Here is a 25,716-nt window from a genome sequence, read left to right on the forward strand (position 1 = left end):
GTCTCCACGACTACCGCTTGCAACACGAATGCATGTGGCTGCCACACCGATGGCGATGCTTGTACCCTTTACTCTGCGAAACGGTCAGGAAGACACGCGGCACATGAAAGGAAAGTGCTTCAGCTGCGCCTTCCCTTGCTGTTTGTGCGACTGATAACGCAACAACACCTGAAAGAAAGCGAGCATAGCGCATCCAGACTTGCCTTAGCAGTTGCGCAGCAAACAACTCCATCTCTTAATGCAAGGAAAGCGACAGCACCAGGCAGCTCCTGTTGTGGTCATCGAAAGGCCCAGTCATCCATAAGAGTCGGACTTACTCCCAGTTCTTCATGGATATGACCTTACAACTAACCTGTTTTTTGCACTCGAAGAACTGATATCTGTGTCAGTCGTACGATGAGTGGGACGCCCCAACACGCATAGTCAACGCCTTGGGCGAGAAGCAACAGCATTCGATTAACTCCACTAAGCTTCGTAGAATTCGCCAAAGAACTCGCGCATATCGATGACCATCTCCTCATGCATCTCCATACAGGCGAAATGCCCACCACGATCTCTTTCTGCCAAAATGTCAGCTCAATTTTCAGTATACCAAGCTCTCCACACCCACCTCTAAAGAACTTCAGATTCGTTGTGGTCGTCTCCGCCCCCGCCTTTGGTACCGGAAATGCATCATACGGGAACGTACTAACGCCCAACGGGACCCTAATCAGATTCTCATCCTTCGCATTGAACTCAGTATACACCTCATGCCTGACGTTATTGTAATAGCACAACATGCTTGTCATGATGCTCGGCGGCGTGAAGAAGTACAACGACAGCGTCGTACACACGTCGTTTACATACTCCTCCTTGTCCAGCGTTGCGGTCCCGATCGTAGGGTCAGCGAGCTCGTCGTACTTTTCACCGATGAACATCATGATCCCCACCGGGTTGTCGTTGAATGCGACACCGATCGTCTGCGGCCGCGTCCGCATCTCGATTGCGTACCCCATGTGGCCCTCGTACAGGTGTTCGCCCATCCACCACCTCGCGCGGTCCATGGCGGCCTGCTCTTTGGCGTTCATTTTGTAACCCTTTGGAGGAGCGCCGGGGCACATGTTGGTGTGTACCGCTTTACATGCGTTGTAGCGTCCGGATCCGAGTTCGCGGACAACCCAGTGGCCCCAGTCGCCTGCCTGCGCGGCGTACGAGGTGTAGCCGAGTCGCTTCATGAGGGCGTCGAAAATTCGCCCGGTGTCTTGTAGAGTCCAGCCGCGGGGTGGGCCTTGTGACCAGCAGAAACCAGGAAGGGAGGGGACGACGAGGTCGAAGACGGGTGCTTTGGGATCCTTAGGATCGAGAAGTGGGTGCATTACGTTTTGGAATCTGGGTATGTTAGTCGGCCCATAGGAGACCCTGGAGGTTTTCAGGTATTGAAAGCCGGAGAGGGTGCATACTCGTGGAACGTCCCTGGCCAGCCGTGTACGAGTAACAGAGGAATGGCCTCCTTCTGTCTCGTCCTAGCCTTCTCGTGGATGAAGTGGACTTTCAGGTTCTCGATCTCGGTGGTGAAGTGGTGCCATTCGGAGATCTTCTTTTGCGCTTCTGGCCACGAGTACTTGTCCTGCCAAAAGTTCTTGAGCTTATTGATCCATTCCAGCGATGGACCATAGTCGTCTCCCGCATCTGGTACAACTGGAATCTCGGGCAGACGTGTGTCCTTGAGCTTCCTGAACAGGCGATCAACCTCCTCTTGAGAAACGTTTGGGTCGAATGGTTTTATTTGCTCTGACATGATGGTTCGCAGGTGTTTGCTGTTGTGTACAGCTTTATTCCCCACTGTAACCGTGAGTTATAGATATACTGGCAGTCAGTGTCTCTGTACATATAAGCTGTTTGCGACCCCGCATGCACTTTATCAAATATCGCGTTCCGACGCGCTTCATTGCGTCACACGTCATCGAGGATCCAGATCTAGCTAATGTATGGGCCACGGCTTTTTCTCCGCAACACCATCTTTAGAGATCTTCAGCGTCGTCCCGACGTTCTCGGAGCTGCCTTTATGGGTATGCCGGACTGCGATAGTATATTGGTTCTGCGGGGGAACCGGTCGGCTAAAGATTAGAGGATTACTTGGAGAGTTGTATAGGCTATTTGGTAACGTGAAGGATTCGGGAGAGTGAAGCCAATGTTTAGTAAGGAGTGTAATGGGTACGTGCTGGGTCTGATTATGCTGACTTCGATGCATCGCTCGCAGTACAGCTAGACTGTCCTATGGCAGGAAAGCTTGAGTGAAGCCACTCCAAATCTCCTATTAGAATAGGACCTTCAAGGCATTCGGAGAGACTAGCACCGTGCTACAAGTTCATAAAGACTCAACGACGGTCGCACTGTCTGAGGGAGTTTCAATTGAAATTCAATAATGCGGATTGTCGGCTACAAGTCACTCACCCAATGCAAGGACCGCAAGCATTGGTGAGAACAATGCCCCCGAACTCTCGAAGGTCTTGAGCTGACCGTCACGCTCAATGGTGGCTCTGGATCAATATCAGTATAATGACGACCCATGTGGACAATAGTTGATATGTCAACGTGGAAATGGAGTCGTTGCAGTGTATCAAAGTTTGGGGAAATGCGGAAGTCGCGTCCCCGACGCGTCCCTTCCCTGCACTACTCAACACGACAATTCAACATCGCATCGCTGTTGGCAGAACTAAGCGACAGCGGCCCTCCGACAGCGTACTAGTTGGCCCCAATCAGCCGTACCGGTGGAGATGGGATCGGAACGCGCTCGCACCAGCCCTTCGCTAGTCTCTACGGTCTCACTGACTGAAGAAGAATTCATAAAGCCTACGAAAGCCGAGCTGATACAACGAGCCCTCGACTTACAAAAGCAGCGTGACAATATAATCTTCCAGGTGGACAACTATTCTGGACACAAGGCATATTCCCCAGGAGAAGCGGACAAGATGATGAGGTAGGCGAGAGAGATGACCAGGAAGGACATCGAAAAGCAGATGAAGGTTTGCCAAACTGATTGTTGGGTGTAGCACCTGCTGACCGTGACAAGTGGACGTCCTCTTGTAGGGGATGCACGGCTCGCTTCATCTACGAGTGTTGAGTTTCGAGCGAGTATATCTACAAACTGGTCCTTGGTCTCCCATCAGATCACTCCAAGAAGATGTTCAAGATGTCAGTATCAGTATTCGAAGACAAAATCGGCCGTTTCGTAGGCAAGGTTCGATACGACGAACTGCGCATCACCGGTCCTGATGTCAACGTACGATGGGAGCCGGAGAAGAGCGTGTACAATATCACTGGGACGTATGGGAAGTCTCAGCGAGCTCACGGGACTCGGTGAGACCCAGGATATGTCCATCGATGTATGCCCGTAAATTTGGGGTTTCCCAAGATCCTCCACCTCAAACTTCGGATGCCTTCGATGCCAAGGATGAGCTACTGGTGGCGACAATTAGCTGTCGACTTTCGCCCGAGAAGGGAGTCACACATTTGTTGTATCACAAGTACGCCGTGTTTTCACATAAGATTTCTCCACTCGAGGCCACTTAGCGCCGTCTAACGGGGGCGTGACGTAAATGAACCGAATTCAGGATGTCACACGGTTAATTCTCATCTTATCAACACGACACCTGTACATCGTAACGGACTTTACCTGTTTCTGAGGTGTGGCGTGTATGCTACAGGCTGGAGGCCTTCAACAGAATGCACTCTGATCATTTGCAACAAGCGCGGGTCGCCAGGCTCTTGACCAACGCATCAGGCGCCAGGGTCAAGTTCTGGTGTAATATGGGCCACTTCGACCCTTGCGTGATAAAGAGAAGTGCAAATGGAGACATTAGAGAGTTGACTTCCGTGATAGGTGAGCTCAGTCACTCAGGTTGTAGTATACTAGACGCGCACCGCGGCTAACCAGCAAAACAACAGCAATCGTTACAGTGTTGCTGTTAGAGCTGGCCAGGCGAGTCTTCACAGCGCAGTGCCCAGTCATCTAGAGCTACGTCCAAAATCCGCGTACGTTCTAAGTTGTATCAGGTGCTGCATAAGCTGTCAGTATCCTAGAGAACACAGTTTGGTCACTTACAGGAAGACGCAATGCTTAGTCACTCACAAGTACACGCAATGCTTAGTGTTCATATGCTGATAAGTATCAAAGGCCATGATTACCTTTCGCAATAGTATCTGGGTTTCATTCATACGCTGCGTCCAACATTCGGAGTCACCCTCCTGCCATTGCTCTTACAACAGTTTACGTTTGGGACACCGTGTGGCTGCTGTTCATCCCGTAAACCTTATTCTCGTCTTGTGACTCAGTCACATCCAGAGTCGCGCTCGATAGGCTCGGTAACTTGTCTCGGCCGTAGGCTCCTTGTTCTGTCTGCAATGCTGTATAGTCGTTCGATCTCTGGAATGTACGGATCGTGCGCTTTTCGATCCCTTCAGACGATCCACGTCGGATTTCCGCGGTATCACATAGTCCTGCGAGCGGAGAGTATGCTCGGAACCATGTCGCCGGGCAAATGCGCTGCAGGGTGAGAGGATTCCATTGAGCGAAGTCGCAAATCAACGAGGACTCTTTGATCCCAAAACCTCGCTTAGGGGTCACGAACAGCGTCAACTGTTCACGAAGCTCTCTCAGGACCGGAGCCCTCGAAGCCGCTGCAAGCCCGAGCGAAGACCCGGTCCCGTGGAGTTCTGTCCTTCGTCACGGCCAGCCCAAAAGTAACGCCAGTTCGATACAGAAGGCTGAGCTGGTGCAACAGACTCAACTACTGTCATCTGCTCCTGAGCTGGGGCTGCCGCTTGTGCTTCGACATCTGTTGGATTCCCGGGTTCGTCGTGGTAGTAGATTGTACGGCAAATCGGACAACTCTTCTTGTGAAGCACGACCCATGAGATCAGACACTCCGCATGGAACTCGTGACCGCATTCATTCAATCGCATTATCTCTTCCTGTTCGATTGTCTTAGGTGGTGTTATCACAGCTTCATCGACTCCGATCTCATTGCTCAGTTTTGCAGGCTCAGGTGGTGACGGTGCAAGCAATGTCGAGAGGCAGATCGCGCTGTCCTTGGTCAGTTTTGTTCTGGTATAGTCTCAAGACACTAACTACTCACCATTCTTTGTCAGAAATCGACTCGTCATCTGAGCCAACCTGCTCGTCATGCCTGGCTACGTATGCCGCCTTTTGATCTCCAATCACGTTCGATACCTCTGCTACCGACTGCAGCCGTTCCCTTGCTGCCGAACGTTCTAATGCTGGTGGTTTGATTGGACGTTTTCGTCTGACCGGTATGTCTCGTCGTCGCCTTCGAATGCAGAATACGCATAAGCTGTACGCAGGTGTTAGCATCACATTATGATCTAGGCGTAGTGCTGTCGACTCACAACGGTGCAAAGAAGAATACGACCAACACAGGAACTAAGAAGGCCAATGCTGTAGGTGATACGATCGATCGGTTGTCATGGTGGTCCCATCGTCGTGCTTCAAGCGTCGCCAAACCTTCCAGCCCTGTTTCTCTGATAAGCACGGGCATCCTTGCCCAGCTCCCTCAGTCTGCCTTGCAATTGCGAGTGGCAACTCGGGCGTGGTATGTACGTAGGCGTGATCGGTAAAGTCGGCACCATAAGCACGCATGTAGCCCAATAGCGGTGGATCACTCAAGTGATGGTCAAGGGTGTACGGACCCCACGTTCGCGATGCGTGAAAGCTCTCAAATCGACGGAAATAGAAATTCCGCGGCCGTGTACGCAGTCGCGAGGGCAGAGGGCAGCAGGTGCTCTTATCCAAGACGCCTCTCCCCACACACAAGTCCCTCTACCACATCCCAAGTGCTCAGCCTCCACAGCCACGCTTTTCTCTCACGTCGCCAGCTCGCTTGGCCCTGGCAAGCCTCAACTCCGTGCGCGCCCACACGCTAACTCCGCAAACGCAAGCAGGCATTGGGTCTTATCACGCCATTCCAAGCACCAAAGCTGCACAAGACTGCATCTAAGGCTCCAACGATGTGTCCAAGAGCAGCGAGTTGTCTCGGCTGACGCACTCGCTAACAAAGGCCGGGGCGATGGAGCCGCTTAGCGCCAGTTCGAGTGCACGGCGCCCAGAAGTCTCGGTTCTGTCGGGCTTGGTCGTGCCCAGCCTGGGCGGCAGAGGAGCGGAGAGGAGCGGGGCTCTCAGTGTGTTCTGGGCTAGCGGCGATGTGCGCCTTCGGCTTTTGCAGGCGAAGAGTTGCGAATGCCAGTGGGCCTGATATGGCAAGTGGTAAGATGCTCCAGCGAGGTAGATTGTGTGGCTTTTGTTGTGTCAGGAGATACGCTCGTGTTTGTGTCACAAGTCTTGAGTGCAGCCAGGGTTTCTGAGTCTTAACCCCCACTGGAGCGCAGCGGTGATCGCAACTGTAAACTTGTTTTCGGTGTCATCAAAGCTTTCTTAACAAGTTTTGGTTATGGAAATTTTGAACGTCGGCGATTTACACTGACACTCTCGGAAGTTCGGCAAAAGTGAGACGTCAGCAATCGCAATCGGAGTGCATGGGTGGTCTGTCGGATAGCAGAGACAACCCACTACAGACTCTGCATTCTTGTGGAAACTGGGGTTAGTTAGTGTTCGCTTGCCAGTACTCTGCGTTCTAGTGGAAGTCGTGGAGGTTACAGTAATGCGAAGAGGCTGGTCACAGAAAACGGAGCTTGAATTTGTTATCTTGGTATTATCGCAGAGTGATATCTAGCGGCTAAATAAAAACGTTAATTCCTTCAAGAGGAGAAGGCCATGGTAGGCCTCAAGGTATCGCAAGCTATGCATAAGAACGCCTTTTCTCAGTGATGAACCATCATCGAAAGTGCACTTCCAATTGGAAGCATTAAAACAAAACTCCGCTCATACGATCATCTCTATGCACATGAGTCCACCTATTTCTTCTCGTTATCGTCATCAGTGCTGATCGCTGTGCTGAGGTAGCGCTCAAAGACGCGAGCCTCAAGATCAACCGAGCCCCTGCGTCCACCAGCAGGATCCTTCTTCTTGAAGTACATGCGCTTGGCGAACTTCCATGTCTCAATACCGATAAAGAAGAGGAACGTAGCGATGAAGACCACTCCCCACTCCCAGCTGATTCCAGAGTGTCTGAAAACGACGGTGTTGATGACGGGGATGTAAAGGACCGGGAAGATAGTGACGAATCCGCCTATGATAGAGAAGAACAGGAATTTGTTGCGCCACACATCGTGGAACCACTGGGTGAAGTACTTCTTTGAGCCAGGCTGCATCATGAAGAAGGAGCGGCGCATATCAATCATCTGCCACGCGAGGAACAGCGAGAACCAGGTAAGGCAGGCGAAAGTAGTAGCACGAGCGCGGAATACGGTCGTGCAGCTGTCGTTGAAGCCCTCGTTACAGCCGGTACCAAGGTTCCCGTCACCGAAACCGAACATGACGATCGAGAATGAAGCGAGACAGAGGGCAGCAATCCAAAGGCCGTAAACGAACATGTCGACCAAGACCTCAATGGTGAAGACACCGCGCTTGAGCTAGTGATTCGTCAGCATGTAGAACTCGCAGGTATGGTGGGGTAAACTTACGCTCTGAGGGGGGCGGTCCAGAATATCGGGCGCTGCAATCTCAAAACCAAGACCCATATCAGGAAGCGAGGAGGTGACCATGATGATCCACATAACTTCTACAGGTGAGACAGGGAAAACAGAGAGACCAGTCTCATCCTTGAACGCAAGACCGATGAGCAAGACGCAGGCTTGCGCGATGTTCTGGGCGAGCAGATGTAGAATAAACTTCTGGATGTTGTCGAACATACGGCGACCTTCTTCGATGGCGTTGAGGATAGAAGCGAAGTTGTCGTCGGTCAAAACAATGTCGGAAGCGTCCTTGGCAACATCAGACCCAGTTCCCATACCAATACCAACGTCAGAGCGCTTAAGAGATGGAGAGTCATTGACACCATCACCAGTCATCGCAGCGAAAGCTTTCCTGCGGTGCAGAGCGTCAATCATGCGGACCTTAGTATTCGGCGCGCAACGAGCAATGACCAGAGGCAACAAGGGAAGGGCGTCGACCTCGTCGTCAGAGAGCTTGTCGAATTGAGTGGCAGTCATGACCATGGCGTCGGTAACGTCCTTGGCAAGTGTAGTCATGTTCGAGGGCAAGATACCAACTTCGGCGGCAATAGCGCGAGCAGTTCCGGGATGATCGCCAGTAAGCATATGGACTTCGATACCAGCCTTCTGGCACTGACGAACGGACCCGGCGGTCTCAGGGCGGGGAGGATCGTAGAGACCAACAAGACCGCGGAAGATAAGCTTCTCCTCAATGGTCTTGCGATCAAGGTCCTGGCCCTTGGTGGGGAGCGGGCCGTCGTAGTCCTTGCTGGCAAGGGCCAAGACGCGGAGACCATAGGATGCGAGCGCCTCCATGTTGGCGAGGATCTCCTCGCGAATATCGTCGTCCATGTTGACCACATCGTCACTCTCGGGGTTGTAATAGGTATCGCAAGAGTAGATGACACGTTCCACGGCTCCCTTAGTGAAGACCATCTTTTTTGAGGAGGCGACCTCTTCGAAGATGACAGACATCTTCTTGACGTCAGAATCGAAGGGGAACTCGGCGAGCTGCTTCCACTGGGGCGTATCGCCCTGAGTGAACTGGAGGCGATTCCAGTCAAAGCGGGATGCGAACACCTGAATGGCGATTTCGGTGGGATCACCACGTGCGTTCCATTGACCATCAGTCTGGTGAACGTTGGCCAAGTTGGCGAGAGATGCGACCTTGAGGTATTCAATCAGGTGCGGGTTGTCTTCAATGAGTTCCTCGTATGTCTGGGACTTTTCGTCCTGGTCTGGGTCGATATGGCGGGGCTCCTTGGGTGTGAAGCTTAGAGAGCCGACGGTGGGGTTATGGGGCTCGTCGGTGACACCAACAGAGTATGTGCCCTTGGCGGGAATCCAAGCCCTCTTCGCGACCATCTTACCCTGAGTGAGAGTACCGGTCTTATCGGAGCAGATATCGGTTACACCACCAAGAGCCTCGAGGGACTTCAGATTACGGACAATGACGTGACGCTGAACCATGCGCTTCGTGCCGGCGGCCATAGTAATTGTCAGAACGACAGTGAGAGAGGCGGGAATCATGGATAGACCAGTTGCAACAGCGTAAATGATGACTTCGCGGTTGTTGGAGAACGAGTTGGAACCAAGAACGATGATAGCGCAGATGATAGCGACGCCAAAAAGAAGGATAGCTAGGCGAGCAAGCTTCTTCTGGAGAGGAGTACCAACGTTGACACCAAGGAAAGCACCGACGACATCGCCAGCGGTCAAACCCCAAGCTTGAGCGTAGCGGTGGGGCTTTGGTCTGCTACCATCATCCTTGCGCTTAACGGGACGTACGCGGGAGTTCTTCTGGCGAAGAGACATAGCGATGGAACCGATCTCAGTGTACATGCCGGTCGCAAAAACGACACCGCGGGCACGGCCCTTCGTGACGGTGGCTGAGCTATATGCAACGTTCAGGCGATCACCGGGACCAGTTTCTTCAGAAAATGTAGCTTCGGCATCCTTGCTGACTGGGAGCGATTCGCCGGTCAGGAGGGCCTCGTCGGTTTCGAAATTAACGGCTTCAATAATACTGAAAGTTGTCAGTGGATATCCTGGCAGTGGCATCGATTGAGCTTACCGAATGTCAGCGGGAATCGTGTCACCGGTCTTAAGTTCGACCAAGTCACCAACAACAACTTCGATGGTGGGAACAGTAACAGTCTTTCCGTCGCGGATAGCGGTGGCAGTAGGAGAACTGAGAGATCGCAAGGAGTCCATAGTCTTCTCAGCATTGAACTCTTGGAAGAAACCAATCACGACATTGAGCAGGATAATGGCGGTTACTACACCACCTTCAATCCAGGACTCAATGGCGAATGAGACAGCCATAGCGGCGATGAGCACCTGGTGGGTTGTTAGAGTGGAAGTTGTAAGACCAAAACATTCGGACTCACCAATGTCATGGAGTTGGCGACCTGTCGAAGCAGGATCTTTGCGGGCTGAACACCGCCATCGTCACCGAGATCGTTGCTTCCAAACTTGTCAAGTCGCGTTTTGGCTTCCGATGTCGTGAGACCGTCGTCGGGGTTGCACTTTGTCTCCTCAATCACTTGCTTGAAGTCGAGAACGTGAGCCGGTGCGGACAGAGGCTCGTTGGACTGGCCAGACTTGTGGCCTTCAAGTGATGGTTGCTTTCCTCCCATGGCGAATGCCTTTGTTCATTCGGATGCTAAGAAGAAGTTTGGAATTGACAAAGAATCTAGATCTGGGGAATTGAGAACCTTTAAACCTCGGCCTGGACACGCAGACGGGACGTAGTATGGCAGACCATGGCGACAGCCAAGCACACCAGATATCCAGCCCTTGGCAGGTGGGAACTGACCCAAGGACGTCACTGCTGGAGAGTGTTTAGCGTCTGGATGCATGCAGCGATGCCCCGCTTAGCGACGGCGGAGCCAACGGGGATCGTTCACTCATGCTCCTACCCATAGCCACAGGATTTGAATGCCTTCATGAGGCGTTTTCAGACGACCTGCATCGTACAACTGCACCAGATGACGTATTGCGGGGGTCATATCGCTGTAACGTGGTCGTGAGGGCAGGGCCTGGGTGGCCAAGATTTCCGCTCTAACGCCTGCCAATCCGCGCCAAACCTTCCAATCATCTTGGCTCTGCTCGAGAAGCACCAGATTTTTGCCGACTAGCCGTGCACTGGCCCGTGCGTACGGTAGTGAATGACGCACGACTGCGCGAACCACGCTCACTCAACACCGAGGACCTGCCGATTAAGTCTTGAGGCCGCCAATAGTGTTCTTGCCAAGGGGTCAGACTACTGTACTCGCAGCGTGGCATCCACACGTAGCTCCACAATCGCTTTCAATTGCGCACCCAACGTCCAGCCCAACGTTAAAAGCTTGTCAGCGAATATGCACAAGGCGTTTTTACGAAGATTGAGAACTCTCGGCGTTCAGCTTCTTCGTCTGCTTATCATGTCGACTGAGTCTCTGAGATGCTGCCAAGCAGGTCACGAGGCTCAACATTCCCCAGGTTCTCGGCCAGATCCGGTCTTCTGTTCCACCCCGCCGCCTCCACCTCCGAGTCCCAAGAGACAGAATCTTTTAAGGTAGAAGCGTAAGCTCGCTCTCTAAATTTGGCGAATGGCCATTTACTGGACCATACCGAGCAACGTGCGAGCACATGTTCGTTGCGACGTATCTTGGCACAAGGGGTCTAACAGACACGCCTCCTCCATTGCTCCCAGCCTCTCACTGTCGAATCTTGGTCCATCAGGCCCCGTCCGTGCCGATACATCCACTCAAGTCAAGCGCGCGAGAGCATCAACTCCGGAGTTGCTGAGTTTGGTCTACGCCATCTGTGGAGTACATTAAGGCTCTGCTGCAGGGCTCCAAATCTCACTAAGTCGATATGATGCCTGATCCCGGCATGAAAAGGTGATCTGACATGTAGAGTTGCCACCTGAGTAGTACGATTGCGTACCTACGCCATCCATATACCGCGTGTCAATTATCTCCGATGGTTTCGAGCATACACCGCGGCCAATTAAAGATATAAATGATGTCACAGTTAGGTGCATGGACCTCACGCTAGGGTGAATACCGCCGATCACGTGATCAGTGACAGCTTTTGAATTCGGTCGAGTTTCTACAGGCATCCATCCCACATTGCTCATCTCCCTTGCATTATCGGCTCCGTCACGAGTTCACTTGCGGCATTTTTACTCCAGTGATGTGCGCTCTTAAGAATTGTGTTGTAGGAATGCCTTGAATCTGCTTCGATGCAGCACGCTCCTTCTCCACGATCTCAACCTTAGAATCACCTACCAGTCCATGCGTGCGATGACTTTATGCCTTTGCACCAATCGCTGAAGTCATATAAGGCCGAATCAACACTACCTTGCCAACAGCTTAGACCCTTTCAATGCACAACACCCTTGACTCTTGCCCATCCGGTCAGTACAGAGTACGACCACTGATGATCCGCACCTGCGGAGCTCTGGCGGAACCGCCAATTCGGCTCAGAAAGCACACAGAATATACGCAAGCTCGAAGGACTCGATCATCCATCGGTAATGACGCGCCAACACGAACGGAAGCTTGCTGACAGGATGAGGCTCATGGAGCTGAATTGATCGCTCCCCAACCGAAGCCAGAGGCGTGAACTGCCAGGCAGAAGATCGAAGCTTTTCGGCGCCAAATGCCACGGCGACCATGGAGTGGAGCAGATAAAGCCAGGCCACTTGTCCTGGCTGGTTGGGTGAGTCCGGAGAGTGGAAGAGTGTCCTGAATACTTTAAGAGAGCGCTTTTCGACCTTAAAGACAGTCTGGCGCGTTTAAACAGGAAGTACCGGAGGTGTGGGCACAGGCTCTCCGCCGATGTCCCCAGTAATGGCGCCCTTCGTCTTAGTCTTTGACTTGACTGATGCTTCAGCCTTCGCAAAGCCCCCTGTGATCTGCTTGGTCACATCATACGCATTCTCAGAGAAAGTATCGGAAACCATGCCCGATAGATGTAATCCGCCTGTAATCTTCGTGCCCTACGTTCAGATGGAAGGCACCCACGGTGCTGTCCTCACCAGGATGCGCTCGCCCGTGGTGTGATTCGTAAGAGCGGTGGGTGTCGTATGGATTAAACGCATCCAATGCGTCTTGGCGTGTTCGTAGTGCATCGTTCGGCCAGGACGAATAGATTCAGCGGCCTTTGTTCCAGTAATCTGCTTGCTAGTGTCATGCAAACTCATCGGCACAAGTTCGAGATTACCATTCAAGCGTTCCCCCTAGGTTGGAGTGCGAAAGATAGTGCATTCAGAGATGATGTCGGCGTCCAGCTCGTACGGCATAGTACCTGTCTTGAGGCGGTAACGCTGATCAGTCTCGATCCAGAATTTGTCTAGTACCGTCTCAGCAGCTCGCATCTTGTTCGTATCTGACCCCGTGACTGGTTGATCAAAAGGGTAGTCGGACTCCTCTCCCGGTCTCCCGTAATGCGGGTGATTGATACCCGAGAAGTCAGTTAGAAGGGTATCGTGCCACTTGGCGAAAAGTGTAGCGTGCTTGATGAACAGCCCAGCTTTACGCATTTCCACATAATGCTGTACCTGCCGAGCCCAAGGCTAGAATTAGCTGCAGGCGATGTAGGCATTGAGAAATCAATCGACAGCTGAGACATATGACGCGACCAGAGGAAATACACACAACGAAGCTCGTTCAGCTGTCTGCATGCAGTTCTCAAGATCGTCTACAATTGTGTGGACGCCAAACAATCTCAGACCACTTGCACTCCTGAGGAACCAGAACAGCTCCAGAAGTACGCTTAGTGCTTTATCTCTGACCACGATCTGAGCGTCTGCAACGGTGATAATGTGCTCACAGCTACGCCTGCAGGACGTAGTGAAACAGAAACGGACGGCTGGGGAAGCAGGCCAAACACGATGGACTTGGTAGACGAGATTGAGGATGGTGTCTCTAAAGAAAGAACCACGTCTCAACGAGAGCCTCAAAAAGCGGCGCTGGTAGCTTCTGCCGGACGTGTAGCATATTATTAGCGGGAACGATGGCGGAAGTGAAGGCGTGCTGTTGCGGACCATAAAGCATGATCACACTTTGATATGGATTTTACGGACCTTGATACTGAGAATTGAACACGCCCAGAAAGGGGCCTTTTGCCTCATAGATGAGGTTTCCATGCTCCGTGCCAGGGTCCTTGATCAACGATAACAAATTGTGGAGCTCGTCTCACACAGTCCTGCAATAATCGTCTTTTGGGACTGTTACAAATGCTCCAAGTACCTGAGCAATTCAGAACTCCACCTTCCGTGGCGTGCAAGCCATGCGCCTGACACTTCCAAAGTCCAACATAACTATAACGTGACACAAGCTCAAGAACGAAGAATGAGCTTTCGTAAGCATGTATACCAAAAGCCACAATTCTGGATATTACTCTTCCATTGACATGATCACAACGACTCAGCGAGTTGAAACATATCACCCCTCCAACCATACGTCCTCGCAAGCCGTCTTCCAAAGCGGCGGGCCCAAGTAAAAGGCAGCTTATGAGTTGGGTGGGGCTCGTGAAACTGGATAGGCTGCTCGACATTCAGCTTGGTTGGAGTGAACTGCCAGGCAGAACCCTGGAGCTTTTGCGCGGCAAAACCGACTGCAACCATGGCATGCAGAAAGTCCTGCCAAGGCAAATTGCCAGGGTGATCTTTTGAGAGCGGCGAATAGAAGAGATTGCGGAAGACACTGTAAGTGCGCTTGTCGACAGCGAACCTAGGCTGTAAACCATCCTTCCCGTTCTCAACATCGTCCTTCTTTTGTCCATTGTCATTGCGTGCAAGGCCATGCGTCTTGGTCTTTGCTCGAGCGGATACCGCAAGCTTGTCGAATGAGCCGGTCACTTGTTGCGCTGGATCGTGAAGAGTGTTCGAGAAGGGCACGTAGAAGCACTCGACCTGCTTCTTCGAGGGCTCCGCTGGCTGTGCTTCTACAGGATCTTCCCAGGGCGAAGTCCTTTGCAACGTTCGCTCTTGCATCAAGTGTTCAATGACGGCGTGAGGTGTACTGCCGGTAGACTCGACGAATCGCTCATCAGCTGCCTGCCAGAAAGCATCCAAGGCGGCTTCGGCGGCTTGCATAGCGTTAACATTGGCGCGTGTTCGACGTTTGTTGACTGGGTAGCGGAATTGCGAACGCGGTTCTCCCAGTCTGATCAGCTTCTTGCTCTGGAAGTCAGTGTGCAGAACGGCGTGCCAGCGCGCGAACGTTGAACAGTGTGCCGCCAGCAGTTCAGTTTGCCTCAATTTGACAGTATGAGCGACCTTCTTGGCCCAGGGCTGGAGGAAGTTCAGCTGACGCAAACACTCGGATACTATCGATAGCTGTGATAGAAGAGAAGCGACCCAGGATGATGTCAACGCATTTGCTCGCTTGTTCGTTCTCAACAAATGTGATAGAGCATCGACTAGGATGTGGACCTTAAGTCTCGCACGCACATCCGGTTTCCAGAGATACTCAAACAACTTGGAGATGTGTTCTGACTCCTTGTCCCGTTTGCGGCGACCAGCATTCTTTGCCTGCACACCAAGAACTTGTTCCTCGTCTGAGACTTCACCACATTGCTGTGCAAAGTTGGCTCTCATGGTAGGCGATGATGGCCAGGCAGTCTTGAGCTGCTGTATGAGATCCAACTCGATCAGTTCTAGGAACGACCAAGTCTGGACGAGCGACTCCAAAAGCGTGGCGGGCAGCTCGATGTTCAACTTGATAGGATCGATGCTGAGGCTATTAACGTGCTCCATCGCAAGGGCGTTGAGATCTCTCATACGCCAGTGAATCTCATCCCATACGAAGAAATCAACGTAAGCGTTGGCAGCTGTATCTTTAAGAACCCGTGCCCAGAGTCGATCGTGATGGCCGTTCTTGTGGAGCCGGCCACAAAAACGACCCTTGAGTACTTCTGGTCGATGTTCTTTACATTCGAGCACAGTCTCGGCGAAGTAACTCGGGTCCTCGCGAAGCATCCAGATGTGGTCTTCTGCGGCATCCTTACAGGCCGACGTAAGCGCACATAGACGCCCGAGGTCCGTGAACATGGGCACTCGATACTGCGCATCTCTGATTAATGAATCGAGAGAGCCGTACTCCAGTCTCTCCGGGGACTCTTTCGGCGCAATGTCTAGAGTTGAGAAATCGTCGTTGTAGATTTGTGGGGCAGAAGGCAAGGGCTCAGCGGAGACCTCTAGTTCGTCCAACATGACAAAGGCAATACAGCGTACGAGGAAGTCGTAGAGACCCATCTGAATGATGAGAATATGCCAGCCCTGAACCGGGTGCACGGCATCGCCCAGTAAGGTCGCACCAGTAGCTTCCTCCTCTGTATCCCACTCGATGACTTTGCCAAAGTCGTTGTCTGACAGACTTATGCTGTACTTGGTCTTTTCGAGAAGCGCTGGGCGTAACTTCATCAGAGGCGCTAGCTCATAATCCGAGAGAGCGAATTTGAAGGGGGCGTGGCGTGTGCGCGCGTCCAAGAGGATCAACAAGGAGTTCGGTGCAGTTAGGTCTTCGAGGTTGAGGTGAGGGAAAGCATACTGTGCAATCCCTTCTGCACACCTCTGATGAGGACAGACCTCGAGAAGACACCGATCCATATCTGGGCGATGTTTCGGAGGGAGGTTGGGCGATGCTCGTAATAAAATGGCTTTGCGCTGGGAGTCATTCATCTTGAGCCAACGATCGCGGATGACGGAGCCCAGTTGAACGACAGCGAGGTTTATCTGACCCCAGTCGTCGTAGATCTTTAAGACCAGGTCTTGCGATTGCTCCTTGATGTCTTCAATCGGGACCAAGAGATCCTGTTCCCAGGGTAAGGGCGTGTCCTGTATGTCTCTGTCGCATGGATCAATACCTGGACAGCCGTAGTAGTGGTGGATGTGTTCGTCATAATGGAAAATGTTTGCCCTCATCAAAGTGAGACCTCCAGCTGCTGTGCCCTTGAATAAGGCTTTCCGCAAAGCCTCTGCAGCCTCAGGCTCCGGCATCGATGCGAGTGACTGAAGCCATTGGTGATATCGATCCAATGGCTCCATACTGACTGGAAAGGCGGTATGGGAGGCAGATGTTGGCACTGCAGTTGTGAGGAAGGTGGGCGAGGCGGGGTCGCTATGGTTTTCTTGTTGTCATTTTGCGATCAAGTAGCGGCGGGATGGAATGCAGTGAAGGAGGCATTTGCTGCTGTCTTTTGCCGTTTGCTCCAATAGTAGGCCCCATCTGCTGTAGCAGGGTGGATCTGCCAAGGCGACTCGTTGCGCGAATGAACACGCGCGAATCGCGCTAATCAAGGTGAAGGGAAGCAAAAGCATCTCAGGACTACCACGAGGATCGCCACGCATCGTGCTTTAGCAACTAGCATGCTGCCTGTATGGAGATCATCAGCAGATCACGATGCAGACGAGGAGTATCGCCTGTTCACGAGATTGCAACCAACTCTTCAGCCATGCAGTCTTTCCTCAGATGCATTGTATCGACACATGCTGCTGAATGAGCATCCTTCCCAATCTCTTGCCTAGCGACTTTCTCTTTCCGTTTCCGTTTCCGTTTCCTCGCACGAGCTTTGAAGACACCGCCTTTGTCAGCAGGTGCAGGTCTGTTTGCCCCGTCTCTGTCGTGTCGATGCTCGCTTGCACTCGAAACTTGTTTGTTACCATCGACGCCGTTTACAGTATGGGGGAGACCAGCGGTGAGACAAACTCGAAACGGCGATGGCTATGTGCAGTCTTCAATAGCAACGACGAAAAAGAAGCTGCAGGAGGAATAAGCTTCACCAATTGGAGATGCTGCCGCCAGCAATGATAGTTGTCCTCGCGACGCCTGGATCGAAGCACCGCATCGCTCTGGCTACACGGAAGCGCGACAACAATCTCCGCAGGACGTAGCTAGGGCAGCCCTACGACAGGGGAAAGAACGACTTCCCCAGATGAGGCAATGGAGGCTGGAGCTGTCCGGGGAATGCGGAGAGGAACGAATGGAAGGGCGCGGAAGCCGCTAGGATGACGCCAACACACAAAACGCTCTGTATGACCGAAGGCGCTGTAGCAGGGTCTAGAGGTTGTCAATTTGTGACAAACGACACCCACTGCTTCCTATTAGATGCCCGGATGGATTGACACGAGAACAAGGTTCCTCTTGGCTCGGCATCGCATGACAGGAGGGCGTCGAGCGGTGTCTAGAAAGAGTATCCCACTGCATCCTCATGCCCACAAATGGTGAGCGATGCTTCCCAGAGCTAGGATGACGGTCGGACGATGTGCGCAAATCGCGTGAGGCTGCAGAAGGTGTGCAGCGTTGTCCTTTGGCTCGACCAGCATGACGACGCGTGTGAGGCGTGATGGCGCCGAGCGGTGACCAATGCTTCGTGTTTTGGGCGAGCACGACAGGCCACATCTTCAACCGGACATCTACCGGTCTCCATCGAGTCTGTCAAGGGGCGGACCGTTCAAGAGCGACATGGTGAGTTGCCCGAGACGGGACTAGTGCTGGCACGAGCGTCCTTCTGAGCCCTTCTCGAAGCCTCATTGCAGGAACAATTTGACCGTCTCTCGCGACCGCCCTCGCACAGTAAGGAAGGAGGCTTCAAGCACTCGCCCGCATCACGAAGGATCGTCTAGTTACAAGATGTTTGTCGTCGCTCCCAGCGAATCGATGAGCACACAGTTGTAAATCGTGCCGTTGACCAAGGGAAGACCTTCCAGCCCAGTTCCAGACGCCTCATTTGCGGACTTAGCGCCATGCAGCCGGGTCCGGGGAATGTATTCCGTGGCCCATATTTCCCCATCTCAGTACCGCACGCCTCGCGTGGGATGCTGGACGAACACGATCGATGGCGAGGAGCGGTCAGAGAATGACCAGTCTTCCTTCCGGCACATCACGGCTCGATTTGAGTCCTTGCTTGGAGAACGAAAACTGCGTGTTACACGTTATTTCAACGCAGCAACTATCCGCGGGCGCCCGCCAGCATCGACATGCCGCGCTCATCTGCGATAACAAGCAACCAGCAAAGCTGCGTGGGATGCCGCATATGGCACCCGCGCATGCTACGCCGTTTTCGTTTCATGCAGACTCGCGCCCGCACACCTCAGACAAGTCGATGGTGACAGGAGCGACCCCGGACGCCATGGAGTTTGCTCCCTAGAAGGTTTGGGCGTGGGTGGAACCTGCGCCCATGTGCAACAACGGGTCAAAGCAAGGAGCGCAGCCGTCCGCTGCCCCCGTACGCTCCGGCGCTTTTAATTTCTGATACACTTTTGTTTTCGCTCGAAGCGTCTGCGCAAGATCCAAGCTGCCCAACCCGTGCGAGTCAGTCGGCGGTGAAAGTTATAAGAAGACCTTCCCCTTGCAGCTTCATCGTCCTCATACCTGATACCACAAAGCAATTCTCAGCATCCCACCCCTTACACGTCACACAGTCTATTGGGCCCCCTGCGCTATACATAAGTCGTGCTTATCGCCCTTTGTCGTTGACGCAACTGCCAAACATTCCCACAGTCCGGCCCTAGGCTTGTAACCCTCGCTTCCGTCTTGAGCAATCATTCGCAGCAGCACGTATCAATCTGCCCAACCATAACACGTTCTCCCACGTCACGCATTTGTTGGAGTAGCCTAGAAGACAAAGGTAAGCCTCACCTGCAGCCCTCTATGTACTCGTCGCCAATCCGGGACCTCCGCATCCGCATGGTCCAGCCCCGGCATCTGGTTCGCAGTGCCAACGCCCGCATACACATCAGCCCTGTTCCATCCCGCGCTTTCAATATTAAATCTGACTCACCCCTCGCAGCTACCACTTCCCCTCACGCTCGCCAATACTGCCAGCGAAGACACTTGCTCCCCAACCCCGAACAACTCAGACCATCTTGCGCCTTCCGCCGACAATTGCATTCAACAATCCAGCCCAAGCACAACAACCCTATAAAACCGGACCCGGATCGCCACCAGTCCCGCGCCCTTCCACCACACAGACCTTGAACAAGCAATCTCAGCGCCGCCCAAACCAGCGCGCCTCTATTCAACACCCACACTCATCCACCAAGCACCAGCAAACCCCCACACCCAAACCCCCACACAACACCACCACAATGCCGTCGTCGACATTTAACCCGCGCCAGCGCCTCTCGATCTTGACCAACGCCTCGCTCGGCCACGACGTCAGCGCCGCATTCCAGGCCTCGTCGTCGTCGCAGCAGGAGCGCGCGCACGTGTACGGCGAGACCGCCGCGCCACCGCCCAGTCCGATTGATTTCTCGTTCCCCAGCAGTGTGCAGGGGGAGGATGCGCGGCGGCGGGTGAGCGCGGGGTGTTGAGGAGTTGTGAGTGATGTTTTGGCGGCTTGACATGAGTGTGTTTTGGTGTATGTTATCTTTTCTTCTTCTTGTCTGGCGTTTGATTCCCTTTGGCTTTAGCGGGCGTATGGTTGGCGACTTTGTAGATTCTGATTCTTTCTTCGGCGTTGATCGCTGTTTTCGCCAGGGCGAGGTGTGTGTCGCTTCTGTCTGTCTTTGTGCGTGTGTGGACTTTTCTTGCTTCGCGTTGCCTTTGCTGTGGATAGATTGTGTTTGTTGCGCGAGCATGGTGGTGGCATGGCGGGATATATAGGTATCGACTTGGGTAACGAGAACTTTACTTCACTTGATTACTTCATCGTTCATCCATTCCTCACTTGTTGTAGACATCGTCGCAGCACACCATCCTCTCTCCTCACTCTCTTAACTAACCCAACCCAACCCCAAACAGCGGCACACGGTCCGCCCCGCTAGTCCCGCATCCCGCGTCCCACACCCCGCATCCCGCATCAACCCCCCCCGCCGAGCCCTAGACAGCTGAAGTATGTAGCTGAAACACCCGCACCGCGACGCCAGAAACGATCCAGTCAGGGGCGTCGAGGGCAAGCAGCCATTATATCCGGGCGCAGCTCTGCGCGCATACGTCTCGCTCTGCATACGTCTCGCTTCGCCTCGCCTCGCCTCGCGTCGTGGAGAGCTCGGAGGTATGATTACGCATGGGCTTGGCTGCTGGTCAATCCGGCGAGAGTCGGTACGATGGAGCGCAGGATTCGGGGTCAGCGCGAGTCATCTGGCGTTTCGGGGGGACGAAGAAGTGCGGGAGGTGACTTGGCGTGGTGGGGGCTGGCGGAGTGCGGAAGTGCGTGGGCAAGAAGGAAGAACGAAGAGACACACAAGGCACGGAGCTGGGTGTATGGGCATGGGTGCAGGCGAGGAGGTAGGGTGCGCTGTAGGTTCGATCGGCGAGCGAGGTGTGTGAGTCTCAACGTCCATTTAGCCCGGCCTCGTCTACTTCTTTACATGTTCACTGTCTACTTCTTTACATGTTCACTGTCTACTTCTTCTTACTCCCCCTCCCCCCCCTCGCGCTCTTCTTACCCTTAGCGGCCGCCGCTCCGCGACGCCCGCCAGCGATCATGACGCGCACCTTGGCCACGGGCAGCACGCTGACGACCTCCGTCTCCTTCCACGCGCGCACGAGCTCAATCTCGCGCGGCCAGATGCGCTCCACGTCCGCGCTGTGCTTGTCCAGCACCTTGGGGTCCTTGCCCGCGTGGTCCCAGATGGACAGGATCTCCTTGACCGCCTTGCCGCGCTTGGTTGACCCGGGCTGGATCTTGGCTTTGTACTTGTACGTTGCGAGCGCGGCCCAGGGCGCCGCGACGGGGATGGCGCTCAGGAGCGTGTCGCCGGGGAGCGGACGGCCGGTGAAAGCGTCCAGACTCAGCAGATTGGTCTTGAGCTGCTCGTCGTCTTCGGCCTCGTCGTCGTTGTCGAGAGCCGCGCGCCGCGCTTCTTCGGCGGCTTTGCCCTTGTCCTGGGCGCGCTGGTGCTGCTCCCGGCGCCGCTGCTTGTTGGCCTGCGTTTCTTCTTCCTTTTTGCGGACCTCGTTCGCGGCGTCTTCGGCGGCGACTTGCCCCGATTTGGAGCCCAGGAGGCGCATCGCCAGGGCGCGGTCTTCTTCGTCCTGCGCGGCGTATTTGGTGGCGAGCTTCTTTGCTTTGCCACGCTTGCCGCGGGGAAGGGGTGCTGCGCTGTTCTTTGTAGCTTGTGATGCCACGGTGGGCGGAGCTCTTGTGGCAGGCTTCGATTCGTCGCCGGCGGAGTGGCCGTCATCGTCGTTTTCGTTGGCTGCTGAGCCAGGCGTTGCATCGGGCGACTGTCCCTTCCTCATGAGACGGCGTTCGCGCGCCGACAGGTGGCGGATGCCGGACTTGCTATCTGACTTGCCCTTCTCGTCCTTGGGAGCGGTCTCGCTCTGTGGCGAGGGTACGTCCTCGTCTTCCTCCTCGGAGTCAGCCTTCTGGTCAGCAGTCTTGGACTGCAGAGGGTTTGCAGGTGCATCGGCGTCAGACTCAGCATCGCTCTCGTCTGAGTCGTCCATCTTCGCATCAGGAAAGTCCTCCTCAGAATCAGACGCCATCTTGGCATCCGGGAAAGCATCGTCGTCATCGCTGTCCGCGTCCTTGTTTGCCTCGTCTGCCTTCTTCTCCTGTGCCAGCCTCGCTTCTTCCTCTGCGGTTGTGGGTGCGAGAACGCCACCCTGCACGCGGTGCTTGTGGTGGCGAGCCTTGCTGTCCTCGCTGATCTCGAACATGACACCGAGACCAACGATAAGCTGAGCTGGTGGCAGGTACTCTTTCTTGCCCGTGATGTTGAAGACACCAGGCGCCAGGAACTCTCCAGTCTGACCAGTCTTTGTGACACGATCCGCAAGGACCCACCACGCCGACATGACGGCTTTCGAGTCCCATGCCTCTGACGTGCAGACGGACAGATTGCCTGCCTGTGACAACGTCGAGGGTGGGATCGGCGCGTCCGGCGTGTTGGGGTTGTTTTTGATGATCATGGGAATGGAGCCCTTCAGGTCCGAGTGGACATAGACATCGCCCTTGCGCAGGTATCGCCGGTAGATGATCTCGTTTTGCTGGGCGTCCTTTCCACCAAGCACAAGGTAGCCATCAGAGGAGATGAAGTAGATGAACTTCTCGAACCACTGCTGCTTGCGCACCGGCCGCAGCACCTCCTTCTCCTGCTTCAGGCCCTTTTTGAGATCCTCGGCGACCTTCTTCTCGTGGCTCTTGAGCGCTCGCTCGGACGCCTGCAGTGTGCGCTCTTCCTTGCTGGCAGCTGTCTTTTTCGAATCAAAGTACTCGGTCGAGTTTGCCCAAGCTGACAGACCAAGGTCGATGTCGATGGAAAGCTTGGGCTGTGCGGCTACCTTGACAGGCGCAGCTTTCTTCTTGTTGTTGTTGTTGTTGTTGTTGTTGTCGTCGTCGTTGTTGTTGTTGTCGTTGTTGTTGCCGCCCTCATCGTCGGTGTCTTCACTTACCGAGCTGGTGTTGTTGCCCTCATCTTCCTCGTCTTGCCCTTCTGACCAGGTGTTCTCGTCGAGAAGGAGCGTGATGGTGTTCTCCTGCAGCTTCAGGGGCAGCTTGATCAGCTGAGCAACAGGGTTCCCTGCAGTCTGCTCTCGCTCAATCAAGCGACCAATGTCGACCCAGTCCATTCCTTGTGTGATGAGGCCGTTGATGGCATCTGTCGCTTCAGTGACGCGGTGTACGTTGGCGAGGATGGCCTCGGCTTTGCGGAAGTCCAGCTCTTGCGCCTTCTGAAGCCCACCGATGCGCTCCTCGTGCTCCTTGCGGGCCTTCTCCAGCTTCTTCTTTGCGTGTGCTTCGCGCTCTTGCAGCTTCGACTCGAGCTTCTGGCCCTCGATGGATGAGAAGAAGTCGTCGACAGCCTTGCCGAACATGTCAAACTCGAGGAACTCGATGTCTGTGTTTTCAAATTGCGCAGGTCGAAAAGGGTGGAAGTCATCGTACAGAAGCCTGCCCTTCCCGGAGCGCTCCTCTTCTGCGCTCGGTGCTGCAGGGTTGGGCTTGGCGAGAATGTATCCCTTCACCTGATCCGGTTCGGTGATCTCCTTTGTTATCCTCAGGGCATCGTGCAAGACGGCCAAGAGCTGATCCAAAAGTCCATCGTCGGCAAGCACTTGCTCTGGCTTCAGTGTCGAGTCATACTTTGCAACGTGGAGGGCGTGGTCGACGAGCAGCGGTGGCAACTCGGTGATGGAGGTAGCCAGTGCCTTCCTCAGCGCGTCTTTTCCTGCCTTTTTGAGCTTTTTGCCAGTGGCCTCGGGCTGCGCTTGCTGGCGGTCGACGGCCTTCTGCAGGCCCTGGCGGATGCGGTCCTTTGTGAGTTTGGGGGTGCCGCCGTAGTTCTGTCGCAGGGACAAGTTGTACTGCAGTCCCACTCTGAGCTTCTCGTGCTCTTCGCCCTCCTCGACGTTGCGCAGGAGCGCCAGGATGTTCAGGTCGCCATCGGTCAGGACGATGTTGCCGCCGGCGTAGAATTCGAGATACAGCCGGTAGAGGCCGTCGGAGAACTGGAACTCGAGGATGCGATCGGTGCCGACTTGCGAGACGGAGGTGACCCTCCTGGTCTTCAGGTACCTGCGCAGTTTGGCAACAAAGGCCGAGGGCGCGGCGGCGGTGGTGCGGGCATATTCGGTGAGATGGCAGCGGAAGCCCGAGTCGATGAGCAGCTGTTCGCGGTGGTCGGGCTTGTGGAATTTGATCAGGAAGATGCGCTGTGTTGTGGTGAGTGATGCGTGCAGCTGGCTGTACGGAGGGGTTGTTGCATACGGATGAGAGATCATACACGTTGGTGACGCGCAACGACGTCAGCGTCTTGGACAGTTCGTGCGCAATGACCTGGAGGTGTCAGGGAAGAAGACGACGAGTAGTTGTATGATTACTGCAGACCTTGACGTCTAGGCTCGAGAATCGCTGCTTCATGGTTGTGTCGTGTGCAAAGTCTGGCGGGGTGCTACGACGAATGACGAATGACGAATGACGAATGACGAATGACAAAGTTGACAGGCGCGCTAAGGCATGATCAATCGCAGTGCCTGAAGATCGTGGTACAAACAGCACAAACAGCACAAACAACACGACAACACAGACGACACAGACGACACATAAAGTCGATGATTCAATTGTACTGTCAGAGTCAGCAGGTCGGACTGATGATAGCCAGCTTTTTAATGTACCATCAGAGCCAGCAGGTCGGACTGATGATAGCCAACTTTTATTGTAACCAGAGTCAGCAAGGACTGCTCTGCTTCAAACGAGCAGCGTCGTACCGGTCTATGATGACTGCTATGCTTGTCTTGGCATTGAGAACGCCCGCAACGCCATGCCCAGTCCAGAATTCCATTCCAATTCCCCATGCCAATCACAGTCCCTGTCGTATCCTCTCGGCCAGCTGGCGCTTGCCAAAGTCCCACATGTTCATCAGGCCCTGCTCGGAGAGGTCGATGTTCTTCATCGAGGTCATGTCCTGGGCGGGGGGCTTGCTGACGCGCGAGGCGACGATGACGGGGTCCGTCTCGAGGATGATACCGTCGTCGACGAGCTCGTCGACGGCGAGGGACTGTGCGAGTCAGTGCTGTGCACGCAGAGTGTGGAGTGTGAACGTACCACGAGGTCGTAGTTTTCAATGACGGTGCGCTTGTCGACCGAGTTCCTGGGCACGGGTCAGTGGTGGAGGGGGCTGTGGGGCCTGCGCGCTCACTTCAGGAGGATGTTGAGCGAGTCCCGCAGGGCGAGGACGACGCTGCACACGTGTTAGCCACAGGCGAGGCGCTGGCCTCCTCTCTCCGCACCTGTACAGCAGCACCTCATTCTCCTCGGCGCTGCCCACGACGTAGAGCATCACGTCCGACTCCATCTTGAAGACGACGACCTTGTGGTCGTAGAGGATGATGTCGGTAGTCTGCTTGGCGGTCTTCTCTGTGGGGGCGTCAGAGCAGTGTCGGGCGTCTTGGTCAGAGCGGCGCACCCAGCAGCCCCTTCTCAAAGGCCTTTTGGTCCTTGACGGTCTTGTAGGCGATGTGGCCGGGGTAGTCGGCCGGGGCGCCCTGCGGCGGGTGGGGATTCGAGTAGTACTTGGTCAGGATGCGCGAGCCGTCGTCGATGGCGAGGACCAGGATGGCCTGGACGCTGAAGAGGGAGAGCGGGCGCGACATGGCGGCGGCGGGAGGGCGACAGGGCGGGGGGAGCGCGTGCAGGGCGACGGTCGGGGCGGATTGTGTT

The 25,716-nt window shown here is 54.4% G+C and overlaps 8 protein-coding genes across 8 annotated transcripts; 1 reads left to right on the plus strand and 7 right to left on the minus strand.

Moving 5' to 3' along the window:
* Positions 1-465: 465 nt before the first annotated feature.
* On the minus strand, positions 466-1,777 carry M421DRAFT_406104 (alpha/beta-hydrolase; the record flags this gene model as incomplete). Its single annotated transcript, XM_033590305.1, has 3 exons — positions 466-560; positions 611-1,368; positions 1,440-1,777. The coding sequence occupies 3 exons, from the start codon at positions 1,775-1,777 to the stop codon at positions 466-468; spliced, it is 1,191 nt and encodes a 396-aa protein (XP_033452045.1).
* A 2,858-nt stretch (positions 1,778-4,635) lies between these two features.
* Positions 4,636-5,537, minus strand: M421DRAFT_90027 (RING/U-box; the record flags this gene model as incomplete). Its single annotated transcript, XM_033597817.1, has 3 exons — positions 4,636-5,065; positions 5,118-5,333; positions 5,389-5,537. The coding sequence occupies 3 exons, from the start codon at positions 5,535-5,537 to the stop codon at positions 4,636-4,638; spliced, it is 795 nt and encodes a 264-aa protein (XP_033452046.1).
* Positions 5,538-6,686: 1,149 nt separating this feature from the next.
* On the minus strand, positions 6,687-10,515 carry M421DRAFT_417547 (sodium transport ATPase 5). The gene is made up of 4 exons (XM_033591507.1): positions 9,999-10,515; positions 9,683-9,948; positions 7,579-9,634; positions 6,687-7,527 (listed from the first exon to the last, which is right to left on the minus strand). Exons 1-4 carry the CDS (start codon positions 10,245-10,247, stop codon positions 6,910-6,912), a joined length of 3,189 nt encoding a protein of 1,062 aa, XP_033452047.1. The 5' UTR covers positions 10,248-10,515; the 3' UTR covers positions 6,687-6,909.
* Positions 10,516-12,838: 2,323 nt separating this feature from the next.
* M421DRAFT_2428 (uncharacterized protein) lies at positions 12,839-13,141 on the minus strand (the record flags this gene model as incomplete). The annotated part of the gene is made up of 1 exon (XM_033588511.1): positions 12,839-13,141. The coding sequence occupies one exon, from the start codon at positions 13,139-13,141 to the stop codon at positions 12,839-12,841; it is 303 nt and encodes a 100-aa protein (XP_033452048.1).
* Positions 13,142-14,017: 876 nt separating this feature from the next.
* M421DRAFT_98882 (uncharacterized protein) lies at positions 14,018-16,506 on the minus strand (the record flags this gene model as incomplete). Its single annotated transcript, XM_033598673.1, has 2 exons — positions 14,018-16,441; positions 16,471-16,506. The coding sequence occupies 2 exons, from the start codon at positions 16,504-16,506 to the stop codon at positions 14,018-14,020; spliced, it is 2,460 nt and encodes an 819-aa protein (XP_033452049.1).
* Positions 16,507-19,693: 3,187 nt separating this feature from the next.
* M421DRAFT_2430 (uncharacterized protein) lies at positions 19,694-20,328 on the plus strand (the record flags this gene model as incomplete). Its single annotated transcript, XM_033588512.1, has 2 exons — positions 19,694-19,900; positions 20,284-20,328. The coding sequence occupies 2 exons, from the start codon at positions 19,694-19,696 to the stop codon at positions 20,326-20,328; spliced, it is 252 nt and encodes an 83-aa protein (XP_033452050.1).
* A 370-nt stretch (positions 20,329-20,698) lies between these two features.
* On the minus strand, positions 20,699-24,505 carry M421DRAFT_417552 (uncharacterized protein). Its single transcript, XM_033591508.1, has 3 exons — positions 24,385-24,505; positions 24,265-24,333; positions 20,699-24,209 (listed from the first exon to the last, which is right to left on the minus strand). The coding sequence occupies exons 1-3, from the start codon at positions 24,415-24,417 to the stop codon at positions 20,952-20,954; spliced, it is 3,360 nt and encodes a 1,119-aa protein (XP_033452051.1). The 5' UTR covers positions 24,418-24,505; the 3' UTR covers positions 20,699-20,951.
* A 351-nt stretch (positions 24,506-24,856) lies between these two features.
* On the minus strand, positions 24,857-25,649 carry M421DRAFT_55885 (snare-like protein; the record flags this gene model as incomplete). The annotated part of the gene is made up of 5 exons (XM_033595340.1): positions 24,857-25,054; positions 25,102-25,147; positions 25,196-25,237; positions 25,287-25,413; positions 25,463-25,649. The coding sequence occupies 5 exons, from the start codon at positions 25,647-25,649 to the stop codon at positions 24,857-24,859; spliced, it is 600 nt and encodes a 199-aa protein (XP_033452052.1).
* Positions 25,650-25,716: the final 67 nt, after the last annotated feature.

Source organism: Didymella exigua (assembly GCF_010094145.1).
Source record: "Didymella exigua CBS 183.55 unplaced genomic scaffold M421scaffold_5, whole genome shotgun sequence".
NCBI lineage: Eukaryota > Fungi > Ascomycota > Dothideomycetes > Pleosporales > Didymellaceae > Didymella > Didymella exigua.

Coding starts and splice junctions, on each gene's coding strand:
- M421DRAFT_417552 (XM_033591508.1), bottom strand. CDS start 24,417: ATGAAGCAGCGATTCTCGAGCCTAGACGTCAAG. Junction 24,334..24,384: donor TCTCGAGCCTAGACGTCAAG/GTCTGCAGTAAT, acceptor TGACACCTCCAG/GTCATTGCGCACGAACTGTC. Junction 24,210..24,264: donor ACGTGTATGATCTCTCATCC/GTATGCAACAAC, acceptor ACCACAACACAG/CGCATCTTCCTGATCAAATT.
- M421DRAFT_417547 (XM_033591507.1), bottom strand. CDS start 10,247: ATGGGAGGAAAGCAACCATCACTTGAAGGCCACAAGTCTGGCCAGTCC. Junction 9,635..9,682: donor ACGATTCCCGCTGACATTCG/GTAAGCTCAATC, acceptor GACAACTTTCAG/TATTATTGAAGCCGTTAATT. Junction 7,528..7,578: donor TGGACCGCCCCCCTCAGAGC/GTAAGTTTACCC, acceptor ACGAATCACTAG/CTCAAGCGCGGTGTCTTCAC.